Source organism: Hevea brasiliensis, chromosome 1 (genome assembly GCF_030052815.1).
Source record: "Hevea brasiliensis isolate MT/VB/25A 57/8 chromosome 1, ASM3005281v1, whole genome shotgun sequence".
Classification (NCBI taxonomy): domain Eukaryota; kingdom Viridiplantae; phylum Streptophyta; class Magnoliopsida; order Malpighiales; family Euphorbiaceae; genus Hevea; species Hevea brasiliensis.
The window spans coordinates 124,722,973-124,743,255 of record NC_079493.1 but is presented as its reverse complement, the minus strand read 5'-3'; the positions used below and the strand labels follow the sequence as shown (position 1 = coordinate 124,743,255).

Genomic DNA, 20,283 nt, shown 5'->3' with positions numbered 1-20,283 from the left:
TTTAATAGGGAATTATTAAATTTTCAAATATATATATATATAATAGACTCCGTGTGCGAAGTTAGCGCAGTGATTTGTTACTCTTTCCAATAAAATATAACACATATTTTTTAAGCTTTTATAAATATCGTTACGGTTAACTTTGTTGAAAGGTGTATAACAAATCCTTCGTCACCAATCCAACTCTTTTTTTTTTTTTTTTTGCTTAATATGTGATATGTGTTATAATTTTATTAGTTGAGAGCATTAACTCAACTCTGTGATATAATATTTAAGAGCATGTAATAATTTCTCAGATTTTATTAGCTATATTTTTCTATGTCAAATTTGAAAATATAAATTTTGGACACATAATTAAAATTTAGATTAAACAAGTTTGAATGGGTAAAATATGCTTGTCATTTACCCTTGGATCTCATTTGGATCTTATTGTGGATGAGAAATAAAGAGAAATTAAATAGAAGAAATAAAAGGAAAAAAAAATTTAATTGACATTGTATTATTTAGATATATTATTGAAATATGAGAAATATAATTTTTCTTTAAATAAAAAAAGAAAAATACTTATTTCTCCCAAATTCTCACTAATTTAAAGTGAAATATTTTGATTTGGTTAGTAAAATTGGAGAAATTTCTCCTTTTTTCTTTTTTTCTTCTTATTTCTCTTTTCCATTTATTATCTAAATAAAAAAATTTAAAAATATAATATTTATTTTCTCCTCTTTTCTCTTTTCTTCATTTATGTGGATCCAATTAGAAATCAAATATCTTAATTCACATTTTCCAAACATGATTAGAGAGGTTGGTTATGCCAAGATTTCTTATTTATCCATAAATAATATAAAAAAAGTTTTAATAAATTTTAATTTAATAATACGAAAATAATATATGAAATTATAAAATATCGAGTTAAGCATCGATTGAAATCATATATATTATAATGAGCTACTATTCCTATCAGAATTCATATACTTCCATGCCAACAACACCACTGTATCTTTTGTTGGATAACCATTTACACTGTATAGTACTTACATTTTCTATGTTCAGAAACTATTTTAACACCATAATTACATGCACTCACAAAGCTCATAGCAACAGTTGAGGCATTGAAAGCAAGCGAGGGCAACACAGAGTTGCGAGAGGACAATGTAGCACTGCCCATTCATGTATGTACAAGCCTGGATGAAGCACCTGCAACAGCACCTGTCGACCAGCCTACTGCAACAATTGGAAGCAGCCTTAACCAGCAATTCTGTAGCTTCAGGTGACTTTATTTGCTCTGTTCCAGGAGGAATGTTTGCTGCTGTTGCACTCAAATTGCCAAAGCCAACACCTAGGTTCCGCAAGAAAATGACATTCTGACTTTCTGAATCCACTTGTCTAAGCGAGTTAATTTTGTTGAATACCTGGTTTCATAGGTTTTTTTTAGGACACCAAAACAGATGAGCTCCATCAGAAACACATTTCCATTTAACAGTTCAGTTAAAAAAAAAAAAAAAACCACTAGATCAAGATTATGTAGCACAAATTAAGGGTGATGAATGAAATGAACAGATAACAGATGCTAATTTGGAAATAAAATAAGTATCATCAATGAATTGTTGCATATTTATTTATTTCTCATACATATTCTCACAGTTGTGCCTTCGTAATTTACAAGGAACCAGGGAAAGATGGAAAAAACAAGTCCTTCCTATAAATTGTGTAAAGTTAAAAGTTAGGCAATGGCATACCTCCTGCATCAGAATTGGTTGTGGTGCTTTGTCCCCTTTGTCAGTCTTATGCAAAATCATATGGGTATATTCAGATGGAACTCCAGTCTGTAAGCTCATTTCTGCAACCTAAAACAGAACATAGTGTGTAAATTATTTTTTTTTAGGAGAGAATATGATTATCTTCATCTTCATGACCATCCATGCCAAGCCTAGCCTGTTTTATTCGATGGCTGAAGCTGAAGGTTTATTACTCAGCCCGCAGAACTAGATTCGAGTCTCCATTCTTTCAATCCCCAACTTAAAAAGAAAAAAAAAAGCCATGCCCAACTAACCACTGAGCTTGGTCACAAACACACAACTGTATCTCTCCCAATCGTGCCTATTAGTCCTTAGCAATATAAGGCTGACAATTTTTTTTCCTCATTGTAGTTTAAGCAATATTGTAGTAAATGATATAATTAAATTCCACTTATGGACTTGGGTTCATTAAAATCCAAGAAATTTCAGTAGTCAACCTTTTGCTGAAGGTCTTTGCTTTCTGACATCCATACGTTAGCAGTGAGAACATCAATTTGTCTCCTAGCAAGCACCTGTAGAATGCAGAACAATAATTAGAGAACAACACTATTAGCAATTTTTTTGTTCTCATCTCAACTACAGTAATCTACAGTTAATTAGTACGATCCTCCACTCAAGAAGATGGAGCAACACTGTAACAGTTTTGAGCTTGTGGCAGTGACTCCATCGTGAAGGATGGTCAAAATTTCATGCTTGAGAACTTGAAAACAAATTCAATCATGTGGGCAGTTGAAAAGCTCTAAATATGTCAGACAAATATTCCTCTTTGAGCCATTCAAGACCTAAGCATACATGCTGGAAGCAAACAAGGCAAGTGCCAATTGAAATATCTACTATAGCTTTGTGGAAGAGTGTGAACTTCGATCTTCAAAGAAGCAGCTTTATACACAATATAAAGCAAGTTGTGAGCACAGAAAATAATGAGTGGAAGTCGCGGGCATTTGAGCAACAGAGATATAAGAAAACCTAAAAGGCTCTCGCTTTGTGTGACTAATCATATAAGAAACAAGATATCAACATCAAATGGTAATTATAGCTATACGGAAATTTTATAAACCTATCCTGCAATTTTATATTGTTGAATACAGATATAAGAAAAAGCCCGGAATAAACATTACTTTATCAAGTTGAACATCCTTTGCCTTTCGCGTTTTTAATTCTATTGTGAAATTGCTCATATCTGCCAAAGTACCATTAATTTTTACAGAGTCCGGAAAGTTTCCAGTATATCTGCCTGATACAACCAATGGACTTCCACATGAGAGGTCTGGAATTCTAAATGGAAGCAACTGCAAGGAATTCAAAGAAAGAAAACATGTCATGTACAGCCAGAGATCAAATAATGAAAATAAATTAAAAAGGTCCTCAGATTAAACCAACTATTATGCTATTGTATATTAGCAAGTGATGGAGTGGAAGAACGACCATAAAGAAGATTGGCATCATGAATATATATAGTGTACCTCGAGTGAATCAAAATGTTCCAAAGCACCCACTGTAACATTTGCTAGGATGACCGATGAAGCAGTTGAAAATAACCGCTGCATTCGAAAATCAACTGAATCTGGAAATAAAATGAATGTGATGCTTTAACTTTAGTGGGTAAGTAAACAGATACATATTGCACTAAAACTCTGTCCAAACATAAAACACAACTAACCTGCATCATAAGCACTATCAAAATAACCCCTTCCTATTTGTGCTAGCATTTGCAAGAAATAGTGGTTACAATATAATCCTGAAAAAGGTTTGCATGAAAGAGTTTGTTAGAAATGCCATAAAAGGAACCTTAAGTGATCCGTATATAACAAGCATGCTTATTAGACGCACTTGCATGAAATCCTTACCAATGCCAAATGTACATAAACGAGGAGAAATTGATCCTCCACTTTTAAGAGACTCTTTCACAAAATTGCAAATATCCCTTTCATCCTCAACAGCCCCATCAGTGATGAGAAAAATAAGAGGAATTGAATCAGTAGTTTCAGCCAACAGCTTCATAGCCTAAAACAAAGCATAACACAATAAACAAATCAGCAAAATATTTACAGAAGTGAAAGTGAAAATTGCAGAATCCAAAAATTTTTTAAAATGGAAAAATAGTAATCAAGCATTACATGAAAAGTAGGCACTAGAGAAGTTTTACATGAAAAGAAAATGGGGTAGGGAAAACAAAAAAGTGACTGAAAACTAAAAAAAATGGGAGATGTAAGGGCAGTAGGTAGCCCATTTCCTTGTTTCAGAGCATGTAGTTTCTTGTGGAGATAGAGGAGGACTAGGTAAATAATATTGAACTAACTAGCTCCGTACGGTAATGAGTTGAGTTAATTATAAGAATAGAATATTGAAAATATAAGCCAAAGCCAACTTTTAACACAACTAATCAGACACGAAACCTGATAATTTAGACTCACCTGTTTAAGAGGAAGCAAAATGTTTGTATCACCACCAACGGTTAAATTATCACTAAGCCACTGGGTAGCTTTTGATATTGTTCCCTGTGTTACCGGCTCCAATAATGATGAAAATAAATAGGTCTCCCCATTGAAAGCAATTACGTTGAAAGAATCTTCAGAATTGAGTTTAGAGAGTGATGATATTAGCGCATTCTTCGCATTCTCAAAAGGAGCTCCATTCATGCTTCCACTTATATCAATTATAAAGATCACATCCTTCCTGAAAGCCTAACAAAGAAAAAAGGAACCCTTTATTTAAAGACAATGATATTTGGTTCTGTGAGCTCTCAAGGGATCCTGACTGTAAACCAAAACTAAGATTGGCCTTCAAATCCCATTGCCTCAATAACCGACCTTCTAGTTGTTGTTGTTGTTTTTCTTTTCTTTTTTTTTTTTTTTAATACTTTCATCTTTAGAAGACATTTCCTCGTAAACTTTGTAGCACCCAAAATTCCAGTGACTATTCTATTCACATTTGGTTCACACTTTATCTCTTCTCTAATGTGATCATCGTTTCCAAAATAAAAATATGCATTTTTCAATTATCGTAATATTTATGATTTTAATTTCCTGAATGAAATGAATTTGCAAACAAATAATCAAATGATCAAGCAGCAGATAAATCCTAACAAACCTTCCTCCTCTGGTTATTTCCGGGGAAAAGATAGAAACAGAACATCTGCCTATCATCAAAATCTCGCAGAAGTGGGGACTGCAAGAACACACCACCAAATAAGTCCTTCGAGGGGACCTGTAAACACAGCAGTCACCCATAATTGTTATTAAATGGATCTCTTTGCTCGTGATGTGTTCATCTCATGACCACTGAGAAGCTACAAAGAAAAATTGTCTTGTGTAAAGACAGCCAATGGTTAGTTCAAGGACTTACAGAATATGAAAAATTAAAGTCAGCACTTGACCAAGTTGGTACTTCTGCTTCATATAAGAAACCCATTTTACCAACCTCACGCCTTAGCTCCTAGGAGAGACGATATCACTCGTGTCATTTTCTTTGTATTTCAGAAGCTGATTGAAACATTGAATAACTATGAGAATGACATACCTTTAGAGCATGGTTAGTACTCTTGCACAAAATTTCGTTTCCAAAACCAGAATTCACATTTAACATTATCTTTTCTCTCTTGGAAATTTTCTTGCCAATCGGGTTGACAAATGCCGGAAAACTAAATGGTACATTGAGGCAGAATTGGCCCTCATTATATGCCAACTTTTGAGACCAAGTCGCTTTAACTGAAATTATTGTCCCTCCACCAACCTATAAGGTCAATAACACATAAATATCTCGGAGAGATCAAAATCAAAAAGGGCAATAAAACGACATTAACACAACTAAGTGTCATATGTGATAATTATTTCACCTGTGGGATTTTAAATGTATAAATACTGCCTTTCAAATAATTTCCATCTCCTCCTTTATTTATTTTTTCATTATCTTTCGTTTCTTCTGCTGTGATCAGTTGGCTATGATATGATCTCCCAGTAATGTCAACCTCAAGACCTAGAATTGAACCCTGTTAGCCAAATCATGCTTTTCTTCAGAACTTAAAAGAAAAAGTTACTTCAAATAATAAGCAAAACTATGCAACAAAAAGGTCTTATTGCAACCAGCCAACCAGAAGACAAAGAAATTCAGATATGATGAATCTTACTATATTATGCAAATATTAACAACAAAGACATGCAAATCAATTTCAGGCCTGCAATTTCTCTAGCTGGAGGAACAAAATTAGCTAGTGGGAGAAGCGAATTACTCCCTCAGCAAAACCGACATAAAAATATATTACGGGTCTGTATGTATTAAATTTTAAATAGTATTTTTTTGGTACCATTAAATAGTATTAATTAATATGTGAGAAAAAATAATATAAACGAATAAATGATATATTAACTTGTCCCTTAACCTGTGGGCAAAGGAGAGATTAACTAGGAGTGGACTGGGAAGTCTTGCTAGAATGTGCGTCAATACTAAAAAGTAACATATATCCTGCGTCACACACGTCAACCGTGGCGTATAATCAGGTAGGTGTCGCTTCTTTGCCAATTATCTACCAAATTAATTCATAGACAAAGCTCCGCTATGAACTCTCAAGTCATGCCTGTCACAGTGAATTATCAGTAGCCACACAGTTTCCGACTCTATCACTTACTCACAACCGAAAAATAATTAATTAGTTATCCCGAAAATTATTGTAAGAGCCTCAAAACATGAAACACGTCCTTTATTTTTTTTTTCTTTGATTATTAAGGGAAAAAAAAAAAAGAGTTTGTAGCTCTTCCTCCTGCACTTTTGCACTATACAAATGCCGAAGACAAACAATTTCATGAACAGCACATCCAACCAATAATAATAATTTAAAATTTGAACTTTGTATAATTATGTATATATATTTTTTTATAGAATAAAGAGAAAAAAAAAAAAGGCCAATATAGGTGTTTTTGTTGCTAAATCTATATTGCAACTACCTGGTCTCCCATGGGAATGGCGATGCGGCAATCACACTTCCTACCCGTCTTGATGCAGTGCAAGCGCCACTTACCTCTAAAACTAACGTTTGCATGATCTAAACAACACTCAACTTCCATAGCTGCTCCATGCATATGCAAAGGCATCATCGCCGGCGGATCGCACCTCCCGTGCACATACGGTTGGTAGCTCGGAACGTCCGGATTATCCACTGCCTCTGGCTCTGGAACCACCGCATACACCATCACCGCATTCGGTAATAAGCTCTCCGATGACTTCGACATTCCTGGCTCCGGCGCCGGAGGCAATTCCTTTCCATAGTAAATTCTCTTTGAGAGCTTCAAGCCGTAGTCAACGCAGGTCTCGAACTCGGACATGTCGCCGGACCTTTTACAGAGAGAAAATTTACCGGCGATAAGATGCGGACAAAATCAGAAGACTATAGAGGAGAAGAGAGAATTGAAAAGTAAAGTGATCCAGCGTTTACGATATGTATTTATGGTCCAGTGGTTATGAAATGCAGGTGGCTTGGAGGCTTTTTCAAATGGCTAGTGAAGGGCTGAAGGCGAGAGGTGGAGGAGGGTTCATGTGCCTTTTTGGAAATTAATATTTTAAAGTATTTGAACCAATAAATAAATGACACGTGTAAATTATGAACAGATATTCTTATAATTTTTTCTCTGGTCCCCTGTTTTAATAATTGAACGAATCAATATTAGACAGTAGCCGTGCTTTCTGGGTATTGATTGTCTGCTTTAGACTTCACGCTCGAGTTATTCATTCACCAGTAAAAATTCAACATGAAGATTTTGTATCAGTGCTTAAAATTTTGTATTATCGTAACTAATCAACATGAGAAATTAATTAATCATTTTTTAATTTTTATGGATTAAATATTATTATTTTATTTTTTTGTTGATCAAAAACTATCAAACATAGTATATGATTTAAAAAAAAAACAACATTTTTAAAAGAATTATAAAACAGGGAAAATAGTGATTATTTGTGAGATTAAAATCATGCCCAAAGCTTAAAAAACTGAAAATGTAACTTTTAGTATATAATTTTCTATATAATAAATATATAGTAATATATAGCATGGACAAGTGATTTCACGATAATATAATGAAAACATTCGCTCATGATCATTACTTTTTTTTCTATTTATATAACTGTCAGTAATTGTGATTGCTAATATTTAATCAATATAATGAACATTGACAACAAAACTAAAGGCACGATTAAAGTAAATAAAGTTGCATTTATTAAAAGCAATTAAGTGCACTAACTGATTGAATGTCTGCCACTCCTAAATTAAAAATGATTTTGCTATAAATTTAATATATTACCCTAAATATTTAAGTTTAAAACAAGGAAATTTATAATTTCATCCCTTAATTTTGTTGTCCTTAAGTTTTTAGAAATTAATTATTTAATCATATAATTTTAATATATATAGCAATTTAATCACTGTAATTTTAATATTTATAATAATTTCATTCATTAATAGAATAATTACATTCTATATATTAAAATTATATGGACTAAAATATGATATAATGTAAAATACAATAACTAAATAATTAATTTCAAAAAAAAAGAGAACTAAAGTAGGGATGGCAATGGGTCGGGTTTTTGCCCGTACTCGATCTTACTCAAACCTAATAGCATATGTTTGAATAGTATATAATTAGATTTGGGATGGGTTCAGATTTGAAATTTAATACCCATGACAGGTTAGGGTTAGTTCGGATTTTATATGTTGGGTATCCATTATCCGAATACGTTTATATAAATATTTAATTAAATATAAAATATATGCTTTTTATAAAATAAAATTGAACTATTTTATGGAATTATTTTGTTTTTAAAATGTAAATTATTAATAGCGCAGGCTTTCTTCTCTCACTTTATCTAATATCCGATTCTGGAGAGATAGAGATAGGAGAAGATTCTCTGGAGAGCGATGTGAGAGTGGAGGATGATAGGGTGACTAAGTGAGTAAAGAATAGAGATATCCTAATGGAGGAAGGGGGTTTTCAGGCTTAAAAAATGTCTTTTAGGGATAAGGTGGTGTTTGGGCAAAGTGGAGAAAAGGAGTTAGACCCGCGAAAGAGAGTGCCGATGTTATTTTGAATGAGAAGGATGTATAAGTCGATCGTTCGGGATGAATTCCCCATGTTTGGATCTCACCAAAATTACAAAATGGCATTGATAAAACTTGAAGGAGGACGGTAATGGTTAGATTATTAGGGAGGAAGATATGATATAAAGCTTTGTGTTCTAAGGTGCAGGAGTTGTGGAATCCGATTTTGGTAGCTTTTTGATTAAATTTACAGAAGAGGAAGATTATCGGAAAGCTTTGTTGGATGGTCCTTGGGTTATAATGGGTAGTTATTTGCTTGCTCAACCCTGGTCAGTAGATTTTGATATGTCTAACAATGAGGTTCAATCGGTAGTTGTTTGGATTCACTTACCAGGTCTATTGATTCATTTGTATCATAAGCAAGTTTTGAGGGCAATTGGGGATGTTGTGGGGAATGTTGTCAAAGTGGATTACAATACTAGTGACATCTTGCGAGGCAAGTTTGCTCGGTTGGCTATCTCTGTTAATTTAAAGGAACCTTTGGTGGCTAAGTTCTTGATCAATGGAAGAGAACAGTTAGTTGACTATGAATATTTGCCAGATGTTTGTTTTCATTATGGAAGATATGGGCATAATAGTCAATTGTATATGATTAGGAAGGAGCAGGTAGGGGTGGATGGGAGTAAAAATAATGGTGGTGAGAGTGGTTCTGGTGGTGGAAATGATGATGAAGGAAATAATGGAAAGGGAGAGTTTGGACCATGGATGGTGGTATCTAGGAGAGGGGGGAGGGCTCCACGAACGGTGGCACATGTTGAAGGTAAGGGTGGTTCCAGATTCTGAGTATTACGGGATCATAACGATGAGGAAAGCGATAAGCTTGGTGTAATTGGTGCGGGTGTTGAATTGCATGAGGAGAAAGTGAATGGGGTGATGGGTCTAGAGAAGAATTTTAGAAGGGAGGGACCCACAATTATTAAACGCAGCATTTTAAAAGGTTGGGTTAATAAAAAGGGCTTGATGGAGGGAGAAGCGCGTAACTGGGGCAAGGAAAATGTTAGTCCTATGAGTATTGTGACTGAAGTGGATAGGTCTGATTTAAGGAAAAGAGCCATAGGGAAAAGGGTTGAAGTGGTTCTCATCCCAATTACGTTAAATCCTAAGGATCATTTGGCTGTGAGGGTGAATGATACTTCTGCAATAACTAAGTCAGTGTTGGAGATCGTGGAGTCATTAGAGATTGGTGAAAAGAGGATGTATGAGGGAAGACGTATAGATATACACTGTAGAGTAAATGTTGATGGTGCAGATCAGAGGTTATGTAACACCCTCACTTTAGCAAGTTTGTACATTTTACTGTTCTGGTGATCGGTGTCAGTCTGGACAACTAGAATGTCTGGAACTATATTTAGACTAGAGTGAAGAGTCATAAATAATTTAAATAAGTATAAGAAAAATTAAGGAAAAATTTTAGAAATAAAATACAACAAAGTTAAATGAGCCGGTACCCCGGTGATGGGTGACCCTAATGGGAAGTAGCGGTGAAGACAGCTAGTAACCCTAAACCCGAGGGGAATCCCGTGAAATAATGAAATAATAAAACAAAATATATTAACACTTAATGGTACTTATGCGCCTACATATTACCTAGACACGTGTGTAAGATTAGATAGATTGGCATACCAATAGGATATTGTTTTAGCAGTACTGCATAAGGCTTTATGCTTGTATACATGGCTTTATGCCCGCACTCATGGCTTTATGCCCGCACTCATGACTTTTTATGCCCGATTATGTTTTATCATGGCTTTTTAGCCATATGGACTGCATACGTGGTTGACGTTCCGCATCCCATGTATGACGGCCCGAGGCACCACGGTGTCCAGTGTCAACGACCCGTTATCCAGTTTAGTCAGCCTGTCATAGGTTACCTAGGCAGTGTAAATTATTGAAATTATTTAAGAATATTAGTAATTAAAAACATTAGAAAGTATTGAATGAAATGAGGAAAAAGATTAGAAATGGAAACATAACTGAATCAAGTAGTACAAATGAAATTTTCAGAATTGTAGGAACCAAAAATACAATACTCCTAGAATTAATCTGTATATCGAATATTATTACTGTATAAACTCAGCACTTCCAAAGAGTGACAAAATAGAATATAAGATAGTTAATATTAGAAATATCATACCAAATTTAATTGATACCCGAGATCTTAATTATACTTTAGAATTATACTTCAGTCTTTCTTATTTGTATATATTATTTTCTTGTTATATCATTGTACCACTAAGCAGAAATGCTTAGCGCGATGGATTTATTTCCTTTGCGTAGGTACTGAAGATAAAGCCCAGTGGATATTAGACTGCAATTTTGGAATCTAAATCTGCAGAAGTGTCAGAAGTGTTCAAGTTGTCACATCCTCAGCAATGCATGTAAATAGGGCTCACAAAAGTTATTTTATGTATTTATATTTAGTTATTAATTGCAATGTAAATTATGGTATTGTAATTAATTTGTACATCATGTAAATTGTGAATTTATGAAATTAGCTTGTAAATCATGTAAATTATGAAGTTTCAGAATTTTAATACATAAATTGAGTATGAATGGATATGTATGCAAATGAGTTGCAAGAATTGAATGTATAATAAGATGATTATGAAAATAACTAATGAGATTTTATTATGAAAATATTGTTAAAATTTCAAGCAGGTGAATAATGAAATACGCCAAATGATAATAGAAACAGGGGAAACTCTGCTAGTTTTTCCATTGAAAAATAATTGATATTAAAATATAACGAGAACAAAATTTTAAAAGGAATAAAGTAAGATAAAATAGGGTGTTCCTGCACCGAGTGTGACATGCCTTGCTCAACTATACTGTAGTCGGGAGAGGGGTGTCACAGGTTATTTTATCCTTATAAAGAGAATGAAGGTGAAAAGGGAGAATAGAGCAAGGAAGAGGAGTATGAGTCTAAAGAAGATTGCCCGTTGGATCCCTGTATGAGGGATTACTGCCTCTTTATTGTTTGGGTCTTCTCTCTTTTCCTTTTGCTTTGATTATGTCTATTATGTGTTGGAACTGTCAAGGTGCTACAGGTAGGGATTTTCGTCAGGTGTTGAAGATGGTTGTGAATATCAATAAGCCAAATATGATTGTGTTATTAGAGCCTCAAATCAGTAGGATTAAGGCAGATAGGGTGATTGCTGGGTTTGGTTATTCATATTCTCATAGAGTTAAAGCTCAAGGTTTTGCTAGTGGAATTTGGGTGATTTGGAATGATGTGTGGCAGATTGAGGTTGTTCTTAATTGTAGACAATTTATCCATCTACAATTATATGAGTTTAATAGAGTTATTATAGAGTTTATTGCTGTGTATGGCCATCCAATGGCTAGTCAAAGAGCTGTTTTATGGGAAGAGCTGAAATGGTTGGTGTTGGATGAGGGAGTTCCCTGGTTGTTAGAGGGAGATTTTATTGTGTTGTTAAATCCTTCTGAGAAGAAAAGGGGCTCATTGAACAGGTCAGGTGTTTGTAATCTTTTTTCTAATTGGTTTAATGAAAAGGAAATGCATGATTTGGGTTTTAAAGGGCCTTCTTTTACTTGGAGTAGGGGAGGTTTATTGGAAAGATTGGATGGTGTTATCTGTAATACTCATGGGGTGTTGAATTTTCCTGAAGCCTCAGTTTTTCATCTTGTTAATATGTGTTTAGATCATAAGCCTATTTTAGTGTGTCTTTATGGTTCCCCTCCTCCAGCCAAAAGGGATAGGTCATTACGTTTTCTTATAGCCTGAATGTCACATCCATAATTTAAGCAAGTGGTTGCAGAGAATTGGGTTGTTGGGGATTCTTTGATGCAATCGATTGGGCATTTGAATAAATCACTCTAGAAGTGGAATGGAGAAGTTTTTGGAAATATTTTTCATAGAAATAAGCTTTTGCTCGCTAGATTGATCATTTAGAAATTAAGTGAGAGGCATATCACTAACGAATTACGATTGTTAGAGAGGGATTTGAAAGAATAGTTAGAAGTTACGTTACATCAGGAGGAGTTATTATGGTTTCAAAAAAGTAAGGCTAAATGGTTGAGGTGGGGCAATAAAAATACGACTTATTTCCATTTGAAAACCATAAGAAGAGGAAGAAGAATAAGGTTGAGATGTTAAAGTCAGAAGCAGGAGTTTGGATTGATAATCCAGAAGAGTTGAAGAAGATGGTTGTTCAATTCTATAAGGAGCTATATTTAAAAGAAGATGCTAGCTCATTCTCTTATTTTTGGAAAGGTTGGTTTCCTAATATATCATTGGAAAAGATGGCCAATTCAATGTTACAGGTGAAGGACGATGAGGTGAAAGAGGCTTTATTTAATATGAAGCCTTGGAAGGCCCCAAATGTGGAAGGAATGCATGCATATTTTTTTCAGAAGAATTGGAGTGTGCTGGGGAGAGAGGTTTGCCAAGAAGTCTGGAGGGTCTCTATGGGAGGTTTGTTGGATGAATTGATGAATAGAACCTTAATTACTTTGATTCCAAATGTTGAAAACCATCCGGTGTCTTTTGCTCAATTTAGACCTATAAGTTTGTATTATGTTCTTTATAAAGTTGTTATAAAAGTGATTGTGAATCGCCTTAAGGTACTATTATCAGATATTATTGGGCCCACTTAATTAAGTTTTGTGCCAGGAGAAAGATAACTGATAATGTTGTGATTGTTCAAGAGGTTATCCATTCGATGAGGATTAAAACAGGGAAGAAGGGTTTTATGGCTATTAAAGTTGACCTAGATAAAGCCTATGATGGGGAGAGATGGAATTTTCTTCAGGAGACACTTGTTGATATTGGGATTCCAAGTAGTTTGATTGGGGTTATTATGAGTTGTGTTACTAGTGTGTCCATGCAGGTTTTATGGAATGGAGGGTTATTTGAGATTTTTAAGCCAACTCAAGGTATTAGGCAAGGAGACCCATTGTCTCCCTATCTTTTTGTGTTATGCATGGAATGCCTGTCACATGGGATTAATGATTTAGTGAAGAAATGATTGTGGAAGCCAATTCGGTTAGGTGGTTCGAGCCCTCCTTCGTCACATGTTTTCTTTACAGACGACCTTATTCTTTTTGCTGAAGCTTCATCAAATCAGGTAAATGTTTTAAAAGATTTCTTGGATGAGTTCTATAGTTGTTTGGGAAAAAAATTAGTCAAGCCAAAACTAATGTGTTTTTCTCTAAGAATGTGAGCTCTTAAACAAGTAGGATATTAAGTAATCAACTGGGCTCTACTGAAACTAATGATTTAGGGAAGTATTTGGGTGTGCCTGTGTTACATTCTCAGATAGGGAGGAAAACTTATGGCTATGTTTTGGATAGAGCTCAACAGAGATTGGCAAGGTGGTCGGTTAAACATCTTTCTTTGGCTAGAAGGGTAACCCTTGTTAAATCTATTTTAACTACTTTTGTCGATGTATGTTATGTAATCTTCCTCCTTGCCTTTGTCAGTTTGTTCTAAATTGGAGCAATTGTGTAGAGGTTTTATCTGGGGTAGTACTATGGAGAACAGAAAAATGTCCCTGTTGCCTTGAAGTAGGATTGTGCAGTCTAAAAAATGTGGGGGTTTGGGTATACGAAAAATGAAGAAAATGAATATGGCTTTTCATATTAAGCTTTGTTGGGGGTCAGTGAATGATAATAATGCTTTGTGGGTGAGGGTTCTTCAAAGTAAGTATAGAGTTAATGTTCATAATTTGCCTTTGCAACTGAAGAAGGGTCGGTGCTCAGCTTTGTGGAGGAGTTTATGTAATGTTTGGGGGTTTTTAGGGAAGGGTTAGTTTGGTCTGTGGAAAATGGCATCACTATGAAGTTCTAGAGGGATGTGTGGTTACCAGATTTAGGGGCTCTTTACATTCACGCTAAAGTGGATTTAATAAAGCAGCGAGAAGAAGAATGTGTGGCTAATTATGTCAAAGCAAATGGGAACTGGGATGTTGATAAGCTCGGTTTGTTTTTGCCGATAGCAGTAATTAGTGCTATTATTGACGTACCAGCTCCGTTTATTACCCAGGGAGAAGATGACTACTTCTTCGGGTTAATTTACAATTCGAAGTGCTTATTATTCTCCTCTTGGTGATATGGAAGGGAATGATAGTTCCTTATCGTCAATGATTTTGGAAATGGCTTGGAATATAGAGAGTTAAGACTTTTTTATGGTTGGCTACTGATGAGGGGATTTTTGTTAGTAGTATGCCCTAGAGCATATCATTTAGTTTATATCTTGTACATATTTTATTAATAAAATACATTTTCACTTATCCGTTTACATAATATATTTATGTATAATAGAAAAGGTCCATTGATATTTTGTTAGAAATTATATTATTAAGTTATTAAGAATATGAGTGATAGTATTTCTAGCACAAAGTATCATAAATTGGTTCACAATCGATGATACTTCACACAGGACATGACTTATCCAGAAAGATTGTATTCATGTTTGTTCCCAATGTATTTATATGAGATATAAATAAGATGGAATTGTGAGTCTCATGCCATATAACAAACATGATAGACACTTATGCATGATAAGTAGGTCGAACCAGTGACATTTATGACAAGCACATGGAGTTTACTCTTGTCAATGTATTGTCATAAATCATATCAGTGCATATAATCTTTAAACATGAGATAGCACAGTTATCTTGTATATAGGTAGTTTGAGTTTGATACTGCTTTCATACTTGTATTGTGTATGGGTATATGGGCATGTGTTGGCTTCTACTAGTTATATATGGAGGTAGGTGTTGATTAAGATGGAATCTGTTATCCTAAGTAAATAGGGATAAAATCCTATGTTCATTTAATTGTTCTTGATGTTTCAAGTTCCTGGCCAAGACAGATAGATTTAATCAGAAAAGAGTTTCTGATGAGAAAATCTTTTTAATAAAGAACTGGAATTAAAAGAGAATATAATATTCATAGCAAACGAGGTTTGACATAAACCATGACTCCAGCTCGAATTGGGATTTTATAACAGAGAGATTCTAGTGCATGGTAACATATGATTATAGGTTCATTTAAGGTATTCCTTATTACTAATTGGGTGGCCATGGCATACTATGCTAGGTGTTAACTATGGTCTATGAGGTGCGTAAAATGATTTAGAGAAATCATTTATGGTAAGAAAGAGTTTTGATGATATTAAGAGTTGATATCATATCTCATTGCCAATTAGTGATGAGCCTAGTAAGTCACACACATACACAAGTAATCACCGAGTTAAAGGTGATTTAATTAATTAATTAAAGAGTTTAATTGATTAATTAAATAGGTTTGGTTTGCAATTAGATTGCAAAGTCCCTAGCATGGCTTGAAACCAAATCTAAGTTATTGAATGTATAGTATAAGTTAAATTTATATTTAAAGTGTTTAAATATGAATTTAATTATGAGAAATTAATTAATAGAAATTAATTAATTAATTTATATTTGATATAAATTGATTAGAAGAAGAGAAATAATTATTTTGGGTTGAGAACTAAAAATTAAGGCACAAGGGTATTTTGGTCATTTCACAGGGTGACATGTGGCACCATGAGATGGTGACACATGGCACTACACATAAGCTTGCCAATTATCTTTTAATCATGTAAGATGATCAAAGTCAATATTAAATCTAAGTTTGACACTTGGCACAATGTGATTGGGTCAATTAAACTAAGAGCCAATCAGAAGGTGACATCTGGCAGGGGTTTTAAGTGGTGACCTAGCTATATAATGTGTTGTTATGAAAGAGTAAAATGATAACCTGCTGTTCTTCATAGATGCCGCCACCCTTGGAGTGCTCTTCCTCTATTCTTCTTTATCTCTCATCAATTCAAAAAGAATTGCCAACACTCTCTTGAATTAAAAATACTATAAATCGTTTCTAGTGTCCTGTATGCTTCTGTAATATCTCTAAAGGCAAAACCTAAATTTCTAATTGATTGGAAAGACTTGAGAAGCTGTTCAAGGGGCTGCCATTGGTGATCTTGGTGTGGACAAGCTAGAGGGACAACATCTGGTGTCCTAGGTTCATCCCGAAGGTGCCAAACACAACTGTAGTACATCAAAAGGTTAGTGCACTTGTTTTTGATCTAATCTATGGTTCTAAAGAATTAATCTATTAATTCTAAAATTTTAAATGGCAAATCTAGATCCAAAAATATATTAAAAGTGTTTTAATATGCTGTTTATCATTGAAATCAAATAGATAAAAATGAATCTTGCATGATGCATGTGACCTAGAAGAAAAATTTTTGAATTCAATGATCTAAACTTATGTTTTTCATGCTTCCGCTCCTTGAATTTTAACTAATGTGATGAGAGTGAGACACCATATTGGTAATGTGGCTAAGTGTAGTTTGTGTGGAGAGGAAGAGGAGTCTGGTATCCATGTGCTAAGGGATTATTTTCATGTAAAGCCAATCTAACAATATTTGATAGCTAAATTTAATGTTAGCAATAAAGGTATGTAACTAACATCTATTAAAGAATGGTTGAAGTATAATTTTTGGAAAAATGGGAGTGAGTATAGCCTTTCTTCGTCTCTAGTTTTTGGAATTGCTTGTTGGTTTTTATGGTGGTAGCGTAATAATTTTATTTTCAATGGTAAATCACTTTCTATGATGGACATTGTTAATGAGATCATTCGTAGGCCTAAGGAGATGTGGAATTTTAAATATAATCTTGATGTAGCGATTATGAGTGAGGTTATGCCTTAGTCTATGAAAGCTAAATGGAAGCCACCTAGTATGGGCTAGTGTAAACTTAATGTAGATGGGGGAAAGAAATGAAGGAATGGTTGGGCTTTGGATGGTGGTTTGATTAGAGAGTAGGAGGGGCATTGGAAGGTTGGTTTTGTGATTAAGGGTTATAGTTTTGTTATAGGACTTGAGGCTATGGTGAAAAGGCGGGGCTATTGGTAGCTTTGCATAAAGGTTATCGTAAGGTTTGGGTTGAGAGTGATTATTTGGATTTGGTGACGGCTTTGGGTTGTGTTTTTCAAATATTAAGAGACTTATGGCTCAAGACTGGGAGGTGGAAATTTCTCATGTTTGTAGAGAAGGAAACATGAGTGCTGATTGATTATCTTCATTAGCGGCTAATTTTTCAGTTGGACCTATTGTGTTGGAATTTCCGCCTGATGGTATTGTTAAGTGGTTGGAGTATGATGCTAAAGAGGTGCATTTAAGGGGGTTGGGTTAGGCTGTTATGCCAGTTAGGGGTGTTCAGTTCCAATTTAGTTTGGGATTTGCCTATGAACCGGAATCGAACCAAAATTTTAAAATTTCAGTACAGTTCCGATTCAGTTATTCATTATTTCAGTTTCAGTTCGGTACAATTCTCGGTTCTTCGGTTCTAGTTCCGTTCGGTACTATTTTAGTTCAGTTCTTAAAATAATTTTATATAATTATTTCCTTAAAAAGTCATACTTGAATTAGCATTTAAGTTTTGAATTGAGTTATTAATACATAATATATCATATAATATATCTTTTAGCTATACCTAAATTATATAATATTTAATTATAAGGTACATATATAACTTAGGATTAAATATATTATATATAATATATATTTTAATTATTTATTAATAATATAATATTTAACTATAAGATACAAATATAATTAAGAATTAATATATATATATATATATTAATACAAGATAATAGTATATTTATAATTAAGAATGATAAGGTAATTTAATATTTTTATAACTAAAATTATTAAGAAAATATAGAAAAATAAAATGTAATATTAAGTTATATTTAGTTCATAATTAGATATACATATATAACTATATATAATTATATTGAAAGTATATAATACATTTTAAAAAAAACATAGAAAAACATATATATAAATTCGGTTCTCGGTTAAATACGATTTCAGTTCAGTTTCGGTACGGTTCTGGTTCGGTTCTTAGTGAAGAATCAGAACCGAACCAAACTATCAAAATAAATTCGGTTAGTACGGTTCCTGTCGGTTCAGTTCCCCCAAGAAACTGTGCACAGCCCTAGTGCCAGTCCCTGTGTTTACAAAAAAAAAATAATATATATATATATATATATATATATATATTATTAATAAAAATTATTTTTATATAGATTATTAATTAAAATATATAAATTAAATGAGTTTGGGTATTTATCGGGTAATAATAATCGAGTTTAGAACGAGTTCAGGTAATTAAGAATAAATTTTAATAGGATTTGGGACAAATTTAAATTTTGATAATATTAATCGGATTTCAGATTCGGATGTAGTGATTTTTGCGGGTACTCTATCAATTGCCATTCTTATATTAAAATGTAATATAGTGTAAAATTTAAACTAAATAATTAATTTTTTAAAATTTAAAAACTAAAATATAATATAGGGTAAAATTTAAAAATCAAATTATAAATTTTCCTTTAAAATACATATTCATTATTTTAATTACATATACATTAATTTCATATGGATTTTAGCTTAAATTTAATAATTATTAAACTTATTTTATATAAAATTAATCCTATGTTAATTAAAAGATGATTCAACATTTATCTAAATGGATAGAAAATTCACTTTAAAAATATTAAAATTTAAATAAAAAAAATGTGATGGCAGGGAATTCTTGTATAAAAAAAAATAAGAAATAGAGATTCGAATCGAACTTCTAATGTTTTTAACCATTAAAAAGACGTACTTGACATGATCTTGATCGTTGGATAATGGTCCCAAAAGATTTTGGAGATGTACTAGCGATGTGATGATGGTGGTGACTCATGGGAAAACACACACCACACCATTGACATATCACATTGTATTTTTTGGACAAATATAAGGATATGTTTGATTAGCTGTCCTCCTTTTTTTTTGTTCTTTCCCTGAGCATACCTAAAAAAAAAAAGGGAGCAAGTATATTGGACTGCCTTGGGTACCAATCCTTGACTAATGTGGTTTCCTTCACAAAATGTGATCAATGTGGCCATTATTGATATTGGGTCCACAAGTCAATTTTTAATTGAGGTAGCGTCATGATTGAGTTTGATTATGACAAGGATGGTATTTTGCATTAACCCTAATGTGGTTTAAGCATATTATTAAATAATTTTTTAAATTATATTAATCCCATTGCATTAATTTTCTTACCCTTAATTGGGGGCAAAATTCAATCCCTTGCTTTGGTTCTAATTAAAGAATATCCTTGTGTATATACACTTAATTAATAAAAAATTAATATATATTTTTATCCTTTCTAATATAATTTATTATAATTCTAAATAAAATTAATAATCTACCACATTAATCATGTGAAGATTTTTCAAAGCATAGTATTGCCCAATGGTCCACATGCGAAGAAATTTGGTTTGGTGGGTAAGAGCCTAGCATTAGTCCCTTGACAAGAAAGAAGTGCACTAACTTGCCATGAAAATGACATA

General features: G+C 33.3%; 2 protein-coding genes across 2 annotated transcripts; one reads left to right on the top strand and one right to left on the bottom strand.

Annotated features, from left to right (window-relative positions):
- Positions 1-972: 972 nt before the first annotated feature.
- LOC110634258 (uncharacterized) lies at positions 973-7,316 on the bottom strand. The gene is made up of 13 exons (XM_021783202.2): positions 6,737-7,316; positions 5,632-5,784; positions 5,316-5,528; positions 5,142-5,231; positions 4,887-5,003; positions 4,211-4,480; positions 3,644-3,800; positions 3,457-3,534; positions 3,260-3,360; positions 2,915-3,085; positions 2,234-2,308; positions 1,737-1,844; positions 973-1,409 (listed from the first exon to the last, which is right to left on the bottom strand). Exons 1-13 carry the CDS (start codon positions 7,112-7,114, stop codon positions 1,071-1,073), a joined length of 2,250 nt encoding a protein of 749 aa, XP_021638894.2. The 5' UTR covers positions 7,115-7,316; the 3' UTR covers positions 973-1,070.
- A 1,807-nt stretch (positions 7,317-9,123) lies between these two features.
- On the top strand, positions 9,124-9,666 carry LOC110634293 (uncharacterized). Its single transcript, XM_021783237.2, has one exon. The coding sequence runs from the start codon at positions 9,124-9,126 to the stop codon at positions 9,664-9,666; it is 543 nt and encodes a 180-aa protein (XP_021638929.2).
- The last annotated feature ends 10,617 nt before the right edge of the window (positions 9,667-20,283 follow it).